The sequence below is a fragment of the Macaca thibetana genome, chromosome 11, assembly GCF_024542745.1.
Source record: "Macaca thibetana thibetana isolate TM-01 chromosome 11, ASM2454274v1, whole genome shotgun sequence".
Classification (NCBI taxonomy): domain Eukaryota; kingdom Metazoa; phylum Chordata; class Mammalia; order Primates; family Cercopithecidae; genus Macaca; species Macaca thibetana.
The window spans coordinates 66,391,980-66,414,000 of NC_065588.1; the positions used below are offsets into that span (position 1 = coordinate 66,391,980).

A 22,021-nucleotide genomic window follows, 5' to 3' on the forward strand; every position below is an offset into this window, starting at 1 on the left:
TTGTCCACAGGCTATCTCTCTTTATGGTTACAAGATGGATATAGTAGCTCTAGTTGTGCTGTTCTGATATAACAGCTATTGGGGAAAGATGGACTGTTTTTCTTTCTTTTCTAAAATCCTACCATCAGTTTTTCCCTTATGTCTCACCAGCCAGGATTGGTTCAAATGTCCTTTCATAAATCAATTACTGACAAGGGGGATAGGATTACCATATTGACTTAGACTGATCGCATTTACGTTTTGTTTTTTTTTTTTTTTTTTTTTTTTTTTTTTTTTTTTTTTTGAGACAGGGTCTCTTGGCTAGGCTGGAGTGCAGTGGCACAATCTCAGCTCACTGCAACCTCCATCTCCTGGGTTCAAGCGATTCTACTGCTTCTGCCTCCTGAGCAGCTGTGATTGCAGGCGCCTACCACCAAGCCTGGCTAATTTTTGTATTTTTAGTAGAGATGGGGTTTTGCCATGTTGGCCAGGCTGGTCTTGAACTCCTGACCTCAGGTGATCTGCCTGCCTTGGTTCCCAGAGTGCTGGGATTACAAGCATGAGCCACTGTGCCCAACCAGCATTTACTCTTGAACCATGTGGGAAAGTTTGAATATTTGGACAACTATGGTGGTCACAGATAAAAGGGCTTTTAGAATATCAACCATGAGTGTTTGCTATGCTGAGACAGCTATTTAAAAAAGTAGAAAGTGTTTGTAAAATTTCAGAAAGATTCTGCTATTTAGTTGTCTTTAAGGTCTCGTTCAACTTTAAACAAAATTGAAACTGGACATCTTAAAAGATGCATTATAGAAGTGCATTATACAAAACATTGTGTGAAAAGTTAATTACTAATCCTACACTCAAAGAAAAAGCTTGTCCTACATCAGACTCTCAAGGGGGAATAAAGGTACATTTAAAAGTATTTGATTTGGTAGGAACTAACTTTTAAGATTAACCTTCTGGTTGCTGGTCTTTTTCTTACTAGACAAGATGCTTCTGCTGCAGTCCTTGTAAGGAAAATGATGTTTCCATAAAATTAAAGTTAATAATGGATTTAGTATATTTCTTGTGTTTCATTTATTCAGTAAAATGTATCTGTTATGTATCACTTATTGTAGGTACTTGTGATAACAGTGATAAGCTTAATAGACAAGGTTCTTCTGCTTAAGGAACATAAGGGATACAAACAGAAAACAAATGAGAACAAAATTCAGACTGTTGGGTGTTCAGTGAAAGCCTTTCTGAAAAGAGATAGTCAAGCAGACATGTTAACCTCTTGGCATTTGGAGATTTGGGGTAAGATCATTGAAAAGGAGCCTCAAATGTAAAGACCCTAAATTGAGAACTGACTGGATGTGTTTGAGAAACACGAAGAAAGGCAATATGGCTAGTACTTACTGAGATATTCTCACTTCTTTTCTTACTCTCTGTTTTCTTACCCATCATTAGTAATCACTATATTGCTTATACCCTTAATTCTATTGCTTCTCTCGTGCTTCTTAATACTGAAGACTTTTGATTAAGTCTGCTTCTACCTATACTGTTCTTGCATGCCTGCAGTTGTGTGTGACTGGAGAACACCAACCTCCCATGGGTCCTTAGTGATACTTGGCAATTCTACCTACTGTCGTTCCTCTAATCCCTTCACTCTCCCTTTCTTAGAAGACCTTTTCCTCTCTCCTCAGACCTCTAACACTTCCTCCCATATTCTTAGGCTCACCCGATAACTTCATTTCTTATTTTATGAAGAAAACAGAAACAGCTGCATGAGAACTTCCATAGCTTTTATTACTATGGCCTACCTGAATCTATTCCTATTTACTTTTTTTCTGTTTCTATTGATGATACATCTTTGTGCCTATCTAAGGCCACTCTCTCTTATTAATGCCCTCCACATCTGCTCAAAGTCATCACTCCAGTAATTTCTCTCTCTCCATCTTGTATCATCTGCATTTTCCTCTGTGCCATAATTTTTCCTGTCTTTAAAAAAAGCCTTCTGTCAACACTATATTTTTTCAGCTATTACCATTTTTCACTTTTATGGCAAAACTTCTTGAAAATGATGTCTGTACTTTGTCTCCAGTTTCTCTCTTCCTGTTCTCTTGTGAATCCAGTCTAGTTAGTACATTTATTTCACCAAAGCTATCTTGTGAAGTTTACCAAGTTGGTGATCTCCATGCTGCTAAATCCAAAGATTAATTCTCATCTTTTTTTTTTTCTTTTTTTAATCAACAGCTTTTTGAAACAGTTGATTACATTCTTCCTTGAACCACTTATTCCAGTTAACTTTCAAGATGTCTACCATACTCTCTTTGGTTTTCATCTCCCTCGCTGGCTGCTCCTTCTCTAAACCATGAACTAGACCATGTTATTTCCATTTATAATAGGAGGAAATTAAATCAGACAGAAGCTAAGCAACTTGTGTAAACATACGTACATTTCGGGCAGCAGGAAGACTAGAAACAACCCCTATTGTCTGAATTTCAGACCCCAGTTTTATTTAAGCCTAAATCAAATGAAGAGCTTTTAATTTTCAAGACTGTGGTTCAGAAATTATTGAACTTTTGTCGTTTAAGATCAGTAGGATTCCCTTTATAGTATTCACTTCATTTGAAACTTTTAAGCTGCAGTAGAAGAAAATTTCTATGTCTCAAGATGGTGGGCCTTTTAGATAGACCTGACTCTCTACTTAGAGTAAATTCTGTGTATCAGATGTGTAGAATCCTCCTTGGAGTATGGATGAGAGAACTATACAGTTGGGTTAAAAGTAGTACCACTATAGAAAATGGAAGACACATACAACATTGTTATAGAGTATTATGACAACCAGAGAGCAAATTCATTTCAATAGAATATTGTTAAGTTGTATTTGTTTTTCTTTGTAGATATAGGCAGCTTTTCATTTTACATGCTAATTATAGGTCTGTGAAACCTATATTACTGAAATAGAGAAACTGTTCTTAGTTAATATGGCAATTTTCCTAGACCAGGTATGGTATTCTTGAGTTTTATTTATTTTTATTTTACTGAAATTCTTGAGTTTTATTTATATTTATTTCATCTGCCCATCAACTTAGAATTTTAAAAACATTTATCCATGTGATCAAGCAAAAAATTAGTTCATAAGGGCAAGGAAATATTTATGTGACAGCAGTCGACCTATTAAGAAAACGTTGCTTGACATAGTTCTAGAATTTGAGGAACCCTTATTTTAAAAATAATAGTTAAGGGCATTTACTGCACATTTTATTGAGCTCCAGTGAAATTGGTCACATCTTGTAGTTTGTCCTAATTAATAGCTACCCTAGAATGTAATGTCTTCTGTTAAAAAAAAGAAAACCTGTTCAGCTGGTTCAGCTGTCTTAACCTGACGAAATTCATATTTTAACTTTGAGTGTGGTAATGACTACCCAATTACAGATATTTTAGATACTATTTTCAGCCTTTAAAATATTTGGCCATTGTTTAAATACTATTGAGTAATGAAGTGGGTTGAGGGGGAACATGGGAAAAGTTTTTAAAAATGTTTAAAGAAAGGAAAAGTTAAGATTCATCTAAATCATTTTATTTTATAGCTTAGGAAACTAAGGCCAGAGAGAAGTAATTGGTCTATTTTTTGTGTTTATAATTTTGCCTTTTCCGCAATGTCATATTAATGGAATTGTTCAACTTGTGGCCTTTGGGGTCTGGTTTCTTTCCTGTAGCAAAAATGCACTTAAGATTCATCCATCTTGCATGAATTAACAGCTTCTTCCATTTTGTTGTTGAGAGTATTCTGTTGTGTAGATACTCTGTTTATCCGTTCACCTATTAAAGGACATCACATCTTCACTGAAATGAAGATACATGTACTGGTGTTGGTGTGAACATACATACATCTTCATACATGTACTGGTTTTGGTGTGAACCTGTTTTCAGTTGTACTGGTAAATACTTAGGGGTATAGTTGCTGAGTTGTATGGTAAGCTTTTGTTTACCTTTATAAGAAATTGCCTAACCTCCTTCTAACATGGCTGTACTTACCTTCATTTTTGAAAGATATTTTAGCTGGGCTTAGAATTCTTTGTTGATAGTTTTCTTTTTTCTATACTTTAAATATATTGAACCACTGTCCTCTGATTTGCATTGTTTCTGATGAGAAGTCTGATGTCATTCCTACCTTTGTTACTCTATGTATTTTTTCCCCTGCTTTAAGATTCTTGTTTATTGCTGTTTTGTAGCAGTTTTACTCTGAGATGTTATGATCATGTGGTTTTGTTGTTGTTATTCTCTTTAGAGGTGGTGAATTTGGATCTGTGAGTTTATAGTGCTCATCAAATATATTAAAAAGAATTAGTTCCAGTTTCCCCTCCTTGTGCTTCAGCCTCAAAACTCTACAGGCAGTGAGCTGGGTGCACTATATTTGTTCCTTTTTCTTGATGATCTCTGTGCTGAGAAGATTGTTGTGTGATGTCTGGAAACCATTGTTTCATATATTTTGTCTAGTTTTCTGTTTATTTAAGGTAGAAGGGTAAACATAGCCTTTTTTTTTCATCATGAAATACACCCTTGCCTTATAGAAAATTTCATTGTAGTTTTGCAAATATTTGTCTTTTCTGAATTCTTGAATATTTATAGGACTTAGTGGGAGAACAGTGTATAAACCTTAATAAATTTTGGCACCTAGGGTGCATGCTCTCTCTCATGTTTGTTCCTTTTCACAGTCTGTCTCTTTGACTTATTGTACATCCTTTCATTTCCAATATGAAGGTTATCAACATAATTTATTGCTGAATATTTTTATTTAATATAGTACGATGAAGATAGTGGTGATAGATGTTAACTTTTCATGTTTATTTGGAAGAAAATACAGTGTCTTCAGTCATTTTTCTCTGTATTAAAAGGAGATAATGATTCTTATTTCAGTATAGAATATTAGCTCCCACATTGATTAGAGTATGGTGGCTATGGATTGAAACTCCAGGCCATGAAATATTTCCAGTTATCCCCAGAAGAGGAAACAAAGCAAATAATAAACAGATTTTCCCTTTATATGAAAATCCATAATTCTTCAAAGTGAACTTTTATCTGATAAATTCTTACAGATTAAATATTAATATGTATTGTTATGGTATTAGCATATAAAATTCAGTCCTTATCTTTGGTATATAATTAGGTTATGTTAAAGATGTATACAGCATTAGTGTATTGAAAATTACCTTACCTGATTGTAGATTTCCAGCATTCTTTTGCTGACATTAATATAATTGAAGGTAATTCATAGACCCTAAATATTATATAAGAAGGAAAACATTTTATTCTGTAAGTACTGACTGAAATTTTGCTTTATTATCCGCTGAATTCAGAGTCACCATGTATGTATTAATGGTAAAGCAAGTACTACTTTACAATTTAATATTATAAAACACTAATATTAAAACAGTTAATATTTGGAAGATGCATAATAAAATAATCTTGCTCTCTTTTTGTGACAATCGTGAAAATTTGAGTTGGAGCCAAATGTGCATCATTTAACAATTCCTGAATATCCAATTCACTTGGTAACTTTTCCTTATGAAAACCTCATTGCTTGCTAAATGATAAAGATTACATTTATAGTAGTAAATATGCTTTTAAAACTTTGCTCCTTTGTTGTTTTTGAAAGAGACATATTTAATTCCAAAGGTACTTATAAATTTGGTAATCAGCAATTACAATTTTGTCATACAGCCTGACATCTTGAAGTATTTCAGCTAAACGTACACTGTAAGATAGTCAGACTTAAGTAAAAATACACCTCCCACTACCTTTGTGATCAAACATAAAAGAGGAGCCAGAAGATAGGTTTTTGTCACCTGGGTTCTTTTTAAAACTTAAATTTAGTAATATTCATTTTTAATGATTTGTTTTTTTAAAAAAAAATGTTCTGCCCGTATAGATTGCTTTTTAGAGGTACTCCATATATATATGTACATGCGTGTTTGTTGGTTTTAATAATACTGATTCACTCTCCTTATAAATTATAGATTATATATTACCTCTTCACAAAATACGTTTGTTGATATTAAATAATTGTTCTGAATTTGAATATAATCTTTAGTGGCTAGCAAGATTATTAGTTCAGTAGGTATACATACTACTTCCTTAGGGAGAATGTTTAACCAAACTTAGCTAAGAGATGTCTGTCTTGAAAATGCATATTTACAAATTGTTTGTATACCCACCTTTGAATATTTGAACTCTCATTTTCAATATTCATTTTAAAGATAGCATTTCTTGTGGCTGTCACCTCAGCTTCAGTGATCTTTTTTTTTTTTTTTTTTTTGTGGGAGGTGGTACCTCGAGTGCAAGTCATTTTGAACTTATTTATATCTCTGCAGTTTAAGAAATTAGCCCCATCATTTTTTCGCCCAATGTAAAAAAAGTGAATTCCCTATTGGAGTATGCGTGAAATTGGATGACTGAAAGACAGAAGCATCAATGGAAGTTGACATTTTTTGCTCTTCTTTTTGGAGTAAAGCTTAATAGAATATTGAGTTAGGTTTGTATCTCTTGAATATATGTTGCATTCCCATTTTGTTGTATGGGAATAAACCTACACAGAATGAATCAGTAGCTGTGTGAGTAACTTATATTTTCTATCTATCACCATATATATAATCATTTGGAGGGGAAGGATTTGTCATTAAATGATTGAATATGAATTGTATGTTTTTGAGATAACTGGAGAAGATAAATGTAAAAGAAAAAAATATCACTTGTGGGAGGGGTAAACTTTTTTGTCCATTTCATTTTTTATTCACTGTAAATTTCTCCCTTGTGTATGATGTCTGGCAGACAGTCTTAATTGAAGAAAGTAGAAGTGGGTAGGAAGAATGTTTCATATTTAATAATTTCTGTTGCAAATAAAGTATGCTAGTCTAGCCCACGAAAATGATTATGAGGAAGACTGGTTGGAGTATAGAACAATTACTTTTTTTGTTTTCTGTGTATCATATTGAATATTTTTGCTGCTGTTGATATATTTATGTGTTAGTAATTTTGACGGCTTTTGGATAATTCCACTCTAGAGGGAGAAGTGGTGGGCGGTCCTTCCTGTGACACGACCCTTGAGTGACAGTTCTATTTGATTGCCTCCGGTACTGTGAGGAAAGGACACGACTCTATGGTGAGGACTGATGGACATACATTATCTGAGAAAAGAAACTACCAGGTAAGACCAGTCTTTTTTCTTTTTTCTCTATCGGTCTTGTAGCTATTTTGAAACTGTTTAAATGTGTTATATGTAATTGGAACCAGCAAATTCGATACACCTCAATTTGAAAATTTGGGTTTATAATTTTAAATTAAGTACTGAATTTGATAGTTGAAACAGTTGGGAACACTTTTCAAAATAAAGCATATTCATAATGTATATTCTTTTAGTGTGTCAAATCAGGTTTTCTGAGATGTTTGTCAAAACTTAGATTATATGATATACAAGTTATGACTTCATAACTGGATTCAAAGCTAGTAAAAACGAAAGTGTTGATTTCTTATTATTCCTGGAAGACTAAACCCTAAGTCTTGTGCTATATTTTGGATAACAAAGTATATGTCCCAGAAATGTAGACAAAAGTGAGTATAGAGGAAATAGAAATGAGAAACCCAGGGTGCTCAGAGACCCAAATTCTATTGAATTTGTTATTAGTTTGCTGTCCTTAAAATGCTAGATTCTTGTTTTCTCATTTAATAAAGTGGTTAATCATATCCATTCCTTATTCAGTGTGTAGGAAGGCTGAAAGAATAGTGGAAATGTAACATTGCTATTTCTGAACTTTGAAAAGAAGGTGAATTTTAAAGATTGTGCTATTAGACAGTGATTTAAAGAAAACCAACATATTTGAATTTAGTTTTTTAAAGGAAATATCCTTTATTCATTTGATAGTGATCTGTTATCACATTTATTTAGTTATCCGGAATACAGAATACTTTAAAGCTTGAGTACAAATAAACTTTTAGGCTTCCTGCACAGATATGTGTCCAACCTCTCGACCTCCCACACTTCCTTTCACTCATCAGTTCATTCTCTCTAGGTTGTGAAGGCAACTAGTATGATAGCAGCAGCTTTGGTTAACCGTTTATCTGCTAACCATTTATTTTAGCCCAGCTAATCTTTCCTTCCCTCAAATTGGAAAAGTGAGCAGTGGAGCAAATTGTAAATTAGTCTTTTTGGTGTATCGTATAACAAAGAGCCTTTGACTATAAGATCTGGGTTCTGGTTTAGGCACTGTTCCTAATTAAAAATAATGTCATCTTTAACCTTTCTAGAATTTTTTTCTAACTTGGTGTCTAAAGTTTCTTGCCAGATCTTTATGATTTTAATAAGCCAGAGAAAACTGAGGCTATGCTGAATCAGTTTTCTCTGTAAGCTTTCTTCTGAGTTGTCCTCATAGACTTGACCAACATAGCCTTTGCTAATTATTTGTACTCAGGTGTAGCTCCTACTTCCCAACCGCTTCCAATTACCTTGACTCATAAGATTTTAATTGGTCACACTTCTTGGACTTCTGCATCTTTTGGTAGGTTCTGCCAAATTATTTTAAGAATTTTGTGATTCTGAATTATGTAGCTTTTCAGTGCTCATAATCCAGTTTGTAAAGTGTGAATGTAGAATTTTTATGTAATTACACACTGTAGTTAATTTGTCTCATGGAACCATATTAATATAGAATTCCAAAATTTATAGTTAAGAAAGAAAACAGAATTAGGTTTTATACATGAAGACATCTGCTTATTCTTGCTCATTCTACACTAAAAATACTCCATTGTTCCAGTCACATTATTTACAAATAATCCAGGTTTTTTAGCATACCTGGAAAACGCATTTTTGGTTATGATTTTGCTGCCTCAAAATGTCGTCCCTTTTCTCTCTTCGTTTATTGATACATAGTTGTACATATTTATGAGGTACGTGTGGTATTTTGTCACATGTATAGAATGTGTATATAAGAATGTATGGGAAATTCAAAGGAATGTTCATCACTAAAGTAACATTTGTATTTGTACTGGTAGTCTAAGAATTTTTATATTCTTAATATATTCATCGTAATACCTAACAGGAAATTCTGTTTCTATACATGTGCTTTTCAGAGTAGGGTTCAAAAATAAAATAATTTTACAATCCAGCTTTAAACAGCTGTTTCCAAGGATACTTCAATATGCATTTAGCATCACTAAGTAAAAACAAAAGAGAAAAGGGACATAGAGGGATAAATTCTAGTGTTCCGTAGCAGAGTAGGGTGACTATAATTAACAAGGTATTGTATATTTCAAAATAGCTAGAAGAGAGAACTTAAATCTTCCGAATTGATAAAAATGATTTTGGATTTTTAAAAATTCTATTTTGGAGGAAATTTATTTATTTTCCAAGGATAAAGTAGAATTTTGTTGTGTCTATGTTTATAACCATTTTCATTTATCTTTGAGGGCTTTTGCTTTTGAGAGATACTTTGTATTTATTCGAACATTCTGATAATAGGCTAATACTACAGAGTTTAACAAGAATTTTTGTAACATTTCTCCAGGTCTCATTTCCTTACGGACCTGATTAAAGCCTTAGGAATTTAGTTTAGGAAGGTACATTCCCTCGGCTATGTGCTAAAGACAGTGACTTTTAAATGGGCATGGTTTGAAGTATTGATTTTTATGGTGGTATCTACTTTGTGTGTTTCCTTTCTTACTATAAATTTAAGCCCAGTTAGGTATTCAGAGTTTGAATACAGTAGTTGAAGTTTATTTGCAGAGATAGACTTGCATATTCGTTCAGATAAAACAATTTATTTTTATGGCTCACGGTTCATTTTTGGATTGTCAAGGTTTTTCCAAGGAAATGCACCTTCAGTTTTTGTAAGCATTTTCTTATCTTCCTCTAATTTAGACTAACTTACCCTAACTATGAGCATGCGCATGAACAAATATAAACCATCTTAATTACCAATGTAACTAATCAATGGCTTTCCCTTTTTTGTTTTTTTTTGGGGGTGGGGTTGTTGTTGTTATGAGACGGACTCTCACTCTGTCGCCCAGGCTGGAGTGCAGTGGTGCACTCACTGCAATCTCCGCCTCTTGGGTTCAAGCTATTCTCCTGCCTCAGCCTCCTGAGTAGCTGGATTACAGGTGCGCGCCACCACGCCCAGCTAATTTTTGTATTTTTAGTAGAGATGGAGTTTCACCATGTTGGTCAGGCTGGCTTCGAACTCCTGACCTCGTAATCTGTCCGCCTCGGCCTCTGGAAGTGCTGGGATTACAGGTGTGAGCCACCCTGCCTGACCCTGCTTTCCCTTTGTTAGGTAGCGTATTCAAGCTTCTAAACATTACATTTAGACTTCCCACATTCTGGCCTTCTTAACATACATTTACCTTTCCAGTATCTGTCCTGTTACTCTTTGTAGTAGATTTTCCCATTTAGTGATACAACACTACTTTTAATCTCCCTGCCATGCAGTTTTAAATCCACAAGGGTTTACTTATATTGGTTATTTTCATGTAATGCCTCACCTTTGTTCACATGATTCAAGAATTAAGTGTCAGTTTTTCCAGACGTCACCCTATGGTAGACTCAGTGTTCCTTTCCCTTTCTTTCATAGCCTTTAACATACTTCTAGTTTAGAGTTTACCATAGTACATTGTAGTTGTGGTTATTTGTCCTTGTCTTCCTGTAGACTTGTGCAGTCCAGTGCCATAGGCACTAGTCACAAGTAGCTATTTAAATTTAAACTCATTTAAATTAAATAAACTTGAAAGTTCATTGGTCACATTAACCACATTTCAAATGCTCAGTGGCTACATGCTGCTAATGGCTACTGTATTGAACAGTGCAGGTACAGAACATTTCCATCATTGCAGAAACTCGAATTCGATAATACTGGTGTATCTAATAAGCTTCTTGAAAACTGGGACCGTATCTATTTATTTTGGTACTGCCAATACCTAGCTTGGTGCCTGGTATGTAGATAGGTGTTCAGTGCATATTGTTCCAATAAAATTAAACAAAACAGTGAAAGAAGGGAAAGGAAGAAATGGAAAGTATACTGGGTAACATACCATTGTAAGTGGTATGGAAAAATAGAGGTATTTTCAAGATATTTAGATGTTACTTTGAGTGGAACTTTTCAATATGAGGTCATTGGTCACATCATATGCTAGCTCATTCAGTGCATTATCTACAAACTGGGTCTAATGCATCCTAGTCCATAGGTTTCTGAAGAATGATTCATAACCTAAAACACTGTATTTTTGTGGACTATAGTATGTCAGAGAACTGTAACAATGATTGTATTGCCGTTTTCTTCCCCAACATTAAATACCTTACTTCCTTTTTATTAACTTTAAAAATCACAGATGCCCATTACCAAAACGTTGAAGAAAAATACGGAATATAAAGTAACAATGAGAAAGTTTGCCTTGACAACTTTACTCTTAAGAGTTTGTTGTGTACCTTTTCAGATCTTTACTAGTGACTATATAGTGTAGCTGTGATTCATCGTCTTTGTCTTTAACAAATGTGTATTTTCCTGCATTGTACTTAATGGAGCTGTTTCCGTTTCCCATTCTTTCCTCTGCCCTCTTCCCCAGAAGTAATCAGCAGTTTTAATTTTGTGTTTCATTCTTTATATTTTTATAACTTTATTACATATATGTGTTTCAGTATATTGAGGTACATCTTTTTATATATTGTGTGGCAATTTTTTGGAAAGTGGTGCCCCATATTTTATTATTTTGAGTAGGAAAAATCATAATGAATTTTCAACCCACTCAAGACCCTAAACAATTTCCTAGATATAGCTAAAGTACTCAACACCTACTTGACAATTCACCAAGGATTTCTCCATAATACAGAGTATTTAAAATACAAGCTACTTAATATAAACAGAAACAAATGAATCACTAAGTATATTTCCGTTTAGTATGTGCTGTATTCAGATCATTTTTCTTTTATACTGCAATAAAAATGTAATTGTAAATAAACAATTAATTGTATTTCCTTTCTTTTATTGTGAGTGGCACATTATTGAACATTTTTTTCTCCCTGAAGTTCAGGATGCATCTTACACCTTATGGTGACTTCAAGTCATGGTTGTGACAAACAGTACCAGCACCAAAGCATCTTAGAATCTATGATATATAGTATATTAGAGATATATAATGAATATAAAGAACACTTAATGAAATAAAATCATAGCTGAGTGTAGTGCTGTGCACCTGTAGTCCTAGCTACTGGAGAGGGTGATGTGGGAGAATAGCTTGAGCCCCAGAGTTTGAGGCTGCAGTAGGCTATCATCACACCACTGCACTCCAGCCTGTGTGACAGAGCAAAACCTTCTCAGTCAGTTGGTCGATCGATCAGTCGATTGATGGATCGATAGATGGATAGAATTTTATTAAATTAATACTTAATTGAAAATTTGTCAGATCTGGTACCCAGAGAAGAAAAATTGAGTTTTTAGTTATTACTGCGGCTTGGTGTTGGGTGAAGATGAATAAGAGCAACCTAATGACAGAATGAGTTTAAAAAAAGTAAAAAAGCCTGAATCCAGTGAATTGGTTCAGTTTTCTCTTCTTTGCTCTTGAAAGTCTTGCAACCAGATGGCTGTGATATGTTATCACTAGCCAGAGAAAGGGATAGAAAAAACTCACATAGATGACTTTTTATGTGCCCTTTACTTGCATTTGTACAGCTGCTTAAGATGAAGTTGCTCTTATAATTAAATTTTTGATTGTGAAAGCTCTGTTCATGTCATGATCACATGATTAGCAACAGAAGTCACTTTGACTCCGTGATGTAAAAATTTTTTTTTTTGAAATGGAGGTTTCTCTCTTGTTGCTCAGGCTGGAGTGCAATGACGTGATCGCTTGAGTGCTCACCGCAACCTCCGCCTCCCAGGTTCAAGTGATTCTCCTGCCTCAGCCTCCTGAGTAGCTGGGATTACAGGCATGTGCCACCACGCCCAGCTAATTTTGCATTTTTTTTTTTTTAGTAGAGACAGGGTTTCTCCATGTTGGTCAGGCTGGTCTTGAACTCCTGACCTCAGGGGATCCATCTGCCTTGGCCTCCCAAATTGCTGGGATTACAGGTGTGAGCCACTGCACCCACCTTTTTTTTTTTTTTTTTTTTTTTTTTTTTTTGAGACAGGGTCTCTCTCACCCAGGCTGGAGTGCAGTGGCACCGTCTTCACTCACTGCAGCCTCTGCCACCTGAGTTCAAGCAATTTTCATGCCTCAACCTCCCAAGTAGTTAGAACTACCTACACGCACCACCATATCCGACTAATTTTTGTATTTTCAGTAGATACAGGATTTCACCATGTGGGCCACACTAGTCTCGAACTCCTGACCTCAGGTGATCTGCCTGTCTTGGCCTCCCCAAAGTGTTGGGATTATAGGCATGAGCCACTGTACTGGCCTAATCTAAATTTTTTAATTTGACCTTTTTTTTTTTCCTGGTGTTCATGGCTTCTCTTTGTCCTCTTTCTCAGGCCAACCAGTAATGTCAAATCAAGTTAAATGAATTCCCAAGTTCCTCATTGGTTGGCTCATTGCTGTGTGATGCTAAATGTTAACCTTTCTTTGAATTTATTATATATTCTGATACTTTTTTTATTATCATCTGAAATCATCAAATAAGGTGACATTTGTTTTCCAAAACGTAAGTTTCACTAAGACACCTGGTTTATGGCACCCTTAGTGAATTGGTAATTTTTTCATAGTGCCCTTGGGCCAAAAGAAACTCTGCTAAGTAAGTAATTAGGTCCAAATCACTTATATTCACATGATTATCTGATAGATATTGCTGTATTTCCTAAGAAGATATAAAATATCTAGTAGCACCCCTGTGTGTTCACTCTGGTGTTCCTTTTGGCAATGTATGCCTTAGACTTTGTATATGAAATATGAAATGTTCTCTTTCAAAAAAATACATTTAAGTGGTTTGCCTTAATCGTAAATATGAAATGTGTACTCGTTAAATCAAAAGTTAAGGCATTAATGCAGATATTTCTGTGAATCAGAGAAAATACAGAAGCAAGCAAAGTTATCTTTTAAGAGGTAATTCTTAGGTCTTGTGTGGAGTCTAGGATGATAGCATTGATGGTGGCAGGTTTAGTTTTTTTTTTTTTAATCTTTCTGAATTTCCACATAAAAATAGAACCAACTAGACAGCAAAACTAAAACTCATGAAAACATTTGTAACAAAACTTGTTGACTAAGTGTCCCCATGAACCCCAATACAAGCAGGTGAGAACTAAGAAAAAGACCTACAGTTACCAGTTTTTATGTATAAAAAAGAGAGACATTGGGATGTCTGATGGACCTGAGAATGGAAGCACCCAAAGTAGTCAACAAGTATTCACTGGTAAGTACGATTAGCCAGTTTGAAATTGGGAGAGATTTTGTCAGCTTCATAAGGTGAGTGTGAGGGACCCATGGTAAGGCTAGTGATTGGAGCAGCGTAGCTCTGTGACCTCCTGAGAATGACCCACCAGTGTGTCCTTCTAGGATTCCACTGAGGAGAGGAATTAAAATTGTGCAGGAAGGGGACAACAGAGACATTGGAAAGAGAAGGTCCAGACAAAAATGGGAGAGGGGAGCAGAACCAGGAAATCTCAGTAAATAAGCGATCGTGTTTTCAAACACTATGTGAAAATAACAGAGGAGAGAACTTTATGAAGTTAGAGAAGTTTATCTGAACAAAGCAGTATTCTAAAAATTCAGGAAGATTCAATTCCTAAGAGGTCTTCTAGAAATATGTTTGGGAGTGTTTATACCAATTTTGAACCTCCTCAGTACTCATATTCATCTGACATTTGATAATTTCAGAATTAAAATTTTTTCCATCTGTTGAGGTTGTGTTTGATATATTGAGATACTCTTCTTCATAGTCTTTTAAAAAAGATTTTTTGTTTTGTCTTCCATATTTAGTCTACCTGAAATTGATTTTTGTACATGGTGATAGGAGTACAGTTTCCTTTCCTCTGCACCTAAATTATCATATTAGCATTGTGTACCAATTTGTTCTACCCTCCTTAACTATTCAGCAGTGCTACCTCTGTTGTAAATCAAGTTTCTCTTTATATGCATGTATTTCTTATGTTTCTGTTACCTTGATGTGTTTGTCTGTGCCTGTACCAATATCATGTTTTCTTAAATACTAAAGCTTTGTGTTAAATCTTCGTGTCTGTCTGTCTACCCTTTTCTTCATAAGAGTCTTGACTTGGTCTTTTACTCTATGACAAATTTAAAATATTCATGAAAATGCTCCCCTCCAACAACAAAAAGAAGTATTGAGTTTGTAAGTGGAATTGCATTGACTTTAGTTTTCTTTGCGGAAGAATCGATAAGTATATGATATTCTTCCTAACCCGGAATTTATATATTGAGTTCTTTCGTATTTTCTCTCAAAGTTTTATATTTTTTTCATAAGGGACTTAGAAATCTTTAGTCTGATTTATGACTACTTTTGTTGCTTTTCTTGGTTGTAAATTTAAAAAATATTTTTAGTTATAGGTGTTATTGAAATATAGTTGATTTTTAAAATTGATTTTTGTATCAATGTGGCTAAACATTTTAATTTTTATAATTTATGTGTAGGCTTTGGGGGGGTTCATGTAATTAAACACATCATTAGGAAATGACAGTTTTGAAATTGTCACCGGTTTTGAAGTTGTCATCATTAAATAATGTTTGATACAGGATTTTTTTAATAGATATACTTTGTCAGGGTAAAGAAATTGTTCATGATGCTACCTTATATATTTTTTCCTCTGTAGCATCTTTTTTCTTCTTAAGGTTGTTTACTATGTGCCTTTTCCCCTTATTTGGTCAGACTTGCTAGTGATTTGTCAGTTTTACTAGGAGTCAAATTTTAGCCTTTTTTATTTCTAAAATTTAGTTTTGTTTTTTATTCATCAGTGTTCTTTAATGTTTTCCTTTCACTTCTTAGAGTTTGTTATACTGTTCTTTAATCTTATGTTTTTAATTTTCCGGGTAATTAACTTACCAGGTTCATCTAGTTATCTTTTTGTTGCTGGTTTCTCATGTAATTTCATTTTGGTTCAAGAATGTGGTCTGTATGATACAATTATTTGTTTACGTGTTTGAACAAAATGTATATTAACCAAATTGGCAGGTGTATTGCTTTGCTTCTCTCCATTAGATCAACTTTGTTAATCTTATTATGTATATCTTACGTATCCATATAATCATTTATCCCTTTGTTTAGATCTGGATTCCAATATATCTTATTTCTTTAATTATTTTATACATTTTTGTGTTTAGCGTGTGATAAATCCAACAATTGGAAGTTGTCACAGATTGTGCTAATGTTTTTGTTTCTGCTGGTTCTCATTGTGCTTTGTTTCCTTGTGTGTGTATTAAGCTATCATTTCATGTTTCTTAGAACTCTGGGAATTCTTTGAGGACTAGGTAGAAGGGGACATTTCTCCCAAGGGGATTTTCACTTGTTTTTGCTAAGCCCCTAAGGCACTACCAATGCAGAACCAATTCCAAATAAAATATTAGCTTGAGGTTGCAGTCCACATAGGTAATGTGAATTCCTGCTTGCTTGTGGCTATAAATTTTCAGAGCATTCCGTCACCACTTTTTGCTTGCCATAAATACCAGGAACATCAAGATTTTTGCTGTATTCTTTACTAAGGGGTTATTACAATTACGGTGTAGCTCTTTTTTTTTTTTTTTTTTTTTTTTTTTGAGGTAGAGTTTCACTCGTCGCCCAGGCTGGAGTGCAATGGTGCAATCTTGGCTCACTGCAACCTCTGCCTCCCTGGTTCAAGTGATTCTCCTGCCTCAGCCTCCCAAGTAGCTGGGATTACAGGCGCCTGCCACCACATCCGGCTAATTTTTTTTGTATTTTTAGTATAGATGGGGTTTCACCACATTGGCCAGGCTAGTCTCGAACTCCTGACCTCAGGTGATCCATCCACCTCGACCTGGGATTACAGTGCTGGGATTACAGGCATGGGCCACTGCTCCCAGCCATGGTGTAACATTTTAAGGTACCTGATTTATAAAAAGATTTTTTAAATAGCTTCTCCTTTAGGGGGATATAAGCTTGTGGCTTCTCTGGAATTCTAGCTTTTACTCTTGTTTCAGGGTGCTGAATTTCCCTTCCTCCCTTCCAGGTTCAGCTGTACACTTAAAAATGTAACCTCTGTTAGTGTTTATTTTGTTCATTACTATATCTTCGCCTGAGAATAGTGTCTGGCATGTAGTAAGTATTGTTGATTGGATAAAGTTAATATTTTATGGAGCAATTTTAGTTGTTATTTAGTGGAGCGTTCTGGGTTCTTAGTAGTACTACCAAAAAACATCTATTTTAATTATTCTTTAGATCTCAGCTGAAATCTCACTTTCTAAGGGAAACATTTTCTGCTTAGACTTCTGTTATATTTTCTCGTGGTTCATGGTAATTTTAGGGGTGGTGGTAATGTTATTTCTGCTTTTTATTATCATTCATAATTGAATAGGTTTGTTGACTCATTTTCTTCCCATCTTTTCTTTTCTCTTTTTACTTCTTATCCCTTTCTTCTCTCCTTTCCCTTCTTTTGTTTAATTCCCTCCCTTGCCCTGCTTTCTTTATTTTCTTGCTCACTTCTCTTCTTTTTTTCTTCCCTTCTTCATAATATTTTTCTTCTGCCTAAAGGATTAAAAATTTTTTTCCTAAGGCATTTCTAGTGGTAATGAATTCTTTTAGGTTTTGTTTGAAAAGTCTTTATTTCACCTTTATTTGTAAATATACTTTCACTGAGTCTGAAGTTCAAAATTGACAGGTTTTTTGCTTTTAGAATTTTTAAAATGGTGCTTCACTATCTTATTTCCATGAAAAGTCTGCTGTCATTCTTATCTTTAGTCTTTTGTATATAATATACCTTTTTCCCTCTGGCTAATACTAAGATTTTTAAATTTGTCACTTATTTTACACAGCTTTGTTAAGGTCTATGTCGGTATAATTTTTTCATGAGTCTTATGCATGGGATTTGTTGAGCATCTTGAATTTGTATGTTTATACAAATTTAGGAATTTTTTTCATCCATTATTTATTTGAATATATTATCCGTCTTCAATGTCCTTTGAGGACTCCAATTACACATATATCAACTTGCCTGGAGTTGTCCCATAGCTTACTGATACTTTTTTCATTTTTTTTTCTTTTTTTCTCACCGTGTTTTAGTTAGGATAAAATATTACTATGTTTTTAAGTTTGCTAATCTTTTCTTCGGCATGCCAATTATTCTGCCTTCTTTTACATACAAAATGTAATTATAACTCTTTGAATATCATTGTGTACTAATTCTGTTACTCATGTTTCCTGGTAGAAACTATGTCTGTTTCTATTGAGTGTTGGGTTTTTTTTCCCTCCTCATTGCCTGTTCTCTTTTACTGCTTCTTTGTATGGCTGGTGATTTTTGCTTAGATGCCAGTCTTTGGAAACTTTATCTTGTTGGCTGCTATATAATGTTTGTATTTGTGTTAATATTCCTTAGATTTCTTGTGGTTGCAGTTACTAATAATAGAAACCATTTGATCTTTGAGACATCCTTTTCTTTTCTTTTTTTTTTTTTTTTTTTTAGGTCTTGTTTAACAGAACCAGAGTAGTCTTTAGGGTTAATTTTCTTTCAACTACTTAAACAATTCTTTTCTGAATTATGTAAATTATGTTTTTCTACTCTGGCTGGTAGGAAAATAAATGATTTCCAGCCCTGTCTGGGCCGTGGGGATTGTTTTCTGTTTCTTTCAGGTGGCTTTTTTTTTTTTTTTTTAGTTTCTGGTAGTTTCCTTACATGCATGTGCTAATCAGTACTTAGCTGAAGACTCAGAGGGACCCTCTGCATATTTTCAGAACTCTTTCTCTGTGCCACTCTCTCTTGTCTAGTGTCCCAGCCTGTTCATTCTGGCTGCCTTTAATTACCCAGACTCTCTTCTCCACTTCCTCAGTTCACAAAGATTGCTGGGCTCCACCAATCTGGAATCCTTCTCCCTTACTGCAGACTGAAAACTCTTCCGGTCTTACAAGCAAGGGTAGTTGTTGAGCCTTCATTGATTCTTTCTCTTGTCTCAGGGATTGTTGTCCTGCACGGCCTAATATCCTGTGTCTAAAATCCATTGTTTAATATATTTTGTCCATTTCCAAGTTGTTTTAGGTGGGCTACTGCTACAACTAGTACTACCACTACTCTCTCTTGGTTGGAAGTGAAAATCTTAATGTTTCATTTTTTTGAAGTATTTTTTCTTATTAAAAATTTTTTTATAGAGACAAGGTCTCACTATATCTTAAATTTTTTATAGAGACAAGGTCTCACCATGTCAGACTTGTCTTAAATTCCTGGTGTCAAGTGATCCTCCCACCTTAGCCTCTCAAGATGCTGGGATTACAGGTGTGAGCCACTGCACCCCTATTTCATTTTTAAAAACTGTATTTTGGTGGAGAAGATGAATGAAAACCATTCCTGATAAAGAGAATAAGCTTTTGTGTCAATATTCAGACAAGGCTTGGAAACTTTCTGTTGTATAAAATACTATATAGTGTGCAATATACACAAATTTCGGACCATTTCTCAGCACTTAAGGTCATTTAGAAAGAAATATACAACAGTACAGGTCAGTAAATGAATTCCAGTTCTTACGTAGAATTGTCACAGTCCTGAGTCAATTTAACTTAAAAGTTGAACTGTTTGCCCTGAATTTCCTGATTCCCTTAAGAATCCAGGAGGCTCATAGATACAGTGGTCATTCATTTTCTCAGCTGTGAGGTAAAAATTTTACTAATTAGCGTTTCTTTAAAAAATCTGTGTTGTATAGCATAAAATAGTATATTATCTCTGTATTATTTTATCTGGATCAGTAAATTAAAGACAGTATAACAAATGTGCTAATTTTTATATGATTTTTGAAGATGTTTTCAAGGATTTTTGAAAATTTGAAGAAAACATCTTCAATTTTTGAAGATGTTTTCAAGGAAAAAGGAAACACCCTTATTAGGGCCAAAAATGCTAAGAGCACATGAAATTTTACACCTATTCTTTTCTACCAAGGCACTTTTCTAAAGGCACTGTGATAAAGCTAAAACAAATGTGCTTGGTGGAGTGAAGAGCCTTTAGTTTGAGCCACTAGTCTTCACCTTCTACCTGAATCACTTGGGTCCATTTATGTAAAGTCTTTGACACTGTGGGCATAGTTAACAGTGAAATCTTTAAAAGATTTGGTTTGCTTTGTTAAAGCATTTCTGTTAAATAGAGAAGGAAAGTAGAAAATTACCATTAGAACACCACGGTAGGCCTGGCACGGTGGCTCATGCCTGTAATTCCAGCACTTTGGGAGGCTGAGGCGGGCAGATCACAATGTGAGGAGATTGAGACTAGCCTGGCTAACATGGTGAAACCCCATCTCTACTAAAAATACAAAAAATTAGCTGGGCGTGGTGGCGGGCACCTGTAGTCCCAGCTACTCAGGAGGTTGAGGCAGGAGAATGGTGTGAACCCGGGAGGCAGAGTTTGCAGTGAGCCGAGATCGTGCCACTGCACTCCAGCCTGGGCGACAAGCAAGACTCTGTCTCAAACAAACAAACAAACAAACCACGGAATAGTTACTGCAAGCAATATTCATGGATGAATGCTATAATGAGTGGACAGAAATGTAAGGACAGACAGGTATTTGCATCTTCTCACAGTACTTCTCCAAAACATTTCTTATTTAAAAAGAGAAAACTAGTAGTTTACAGTGGAGAAAACTTCCAGATATACCACGTTAACCATGATCAAGGTTAACTTCACCTGTAATAAGACATATTAACATCATATGCACTCATATATTGGAATACATGCATCACATATGATACACTTGAGAAGACTACATCACCTCTGTGGTGATGTGGCTTTCAGAATGCACAGCTTCAATCTAATTATGAGAAAATATCTGACAAACCCAAATTGTGGGACATTCTGCAGTGTGTGTGATATAACATCAATATTGGGAAAGATGAGAGGAAAGACTGGAATAAGTCTCGGATTGGAGAAGACTAAGGAAATGTAAAACTAAATGTAAGGAGTTGGGGGACAAAGTATTGTAATTTTAAATAGACAAGGAATCCCTTACTGAGATGACTTCATAGCTGAAGTAGGTGAATAGGAAGCCATCTGGATTTCTAGAAAAAGAGCATTCCTGGAGGATAACAAATACAAGGGCTTAGAGACAGGAGTATGTCTGATGTGTTTGAGGAATAGCAAGGAGGCCAGTATGGCAGGAGCACATGAAGAGACGGGGAGAATGCTAACAGAGGAGACTAGAGATAACAGAGTAAGGTCATGTGAAGGCCTTGGAGGCCTTGGTATTGGTGCAGGAGTCTATTGTAAATGTGTTTCACCTCTGTTCCCTTTGATTTCTGACGTTCTTTTATTCTGAGCATGAAGGGGATAAAGTATATGAGTATAAAATGTAATACCTAACATCTAGCACTGGGTGTAGTAGATGCTCACTCAATGATTATTGAATTAGTGTACATGGCGAGATGTTTAGAAACATTTTAAAGATCATGTCTTCCCTTGCTAAAGGAATACTTTTCATTTTTAATTACTTCCTATAACATAAATTAGGATTCTGATACCTCTTTATATTTTTAAAATGTAAAGGTTTTAAAATAATTCGTCACCTTCAGTAATATTTATGCTATTGAATAGATGTCTTAAATAAGCTTCTATTTTTATTCGTTTTAGAGTCTATTTTTCTCTAATAACTCACTTTTTATATTTTCAAAGATTCAACATTTTTGTAAAAGTGAATGAATTTCGTATCTTTTTCTTTTCCTTTTTTGTTTTCGAGATGGAGTTTTGCTCTTATTACCCAGGCTGGAGTGCAATTGTGCGATCTTAACTCACTACACCCTCTGCCTCCTGGGTTCAAGCGATTCTCCTGCCTCAGCCTCCTGAGTAGTTGGGGTTACAGGCATGCGCCACCATGCCTGGCTAATTTTGTATTTTTAGTAGAGACAGGGTTTCTCCTTGTTGGTCAT

At 34.8% G+C, this 22,021-nt stretch overlaps 1 protein-coding gene across 3 annotated transcripts in view; it reads left to right on the forward strand.

The window, feature by feature from the left end:
- Positions 1 to 22,021, forward strand: part of CNOT2 (CCR4-NOT transcription complex subunit 2) — a 108,834-nt gene that overhangs the window by 30,801 nt on the left and 56,012 nt on the right. Inside the window, exon 1 of one of the 3 annotated variants that reach the window (XM_050746584.1) lies at positions 7,026 to 7,174. The exons of 1 other annotated variant lie outside the window; for it this stretch is intronic. In XM_050746584.1, the coding sequence (XP_050602541.1) occupies positions 7,127 to 7,174 (48 nt within the window). In that variant the 5' untranslated portion in view covers positions 7,026 to 7,126. Of the gene's footprint in view, positions 1 to 7,025; positions 7,175 to 22,021 lie in introns of those variants that run through there. One more of the 3 variants, XM_050746585.1, reaches the window with a different exon arrangement.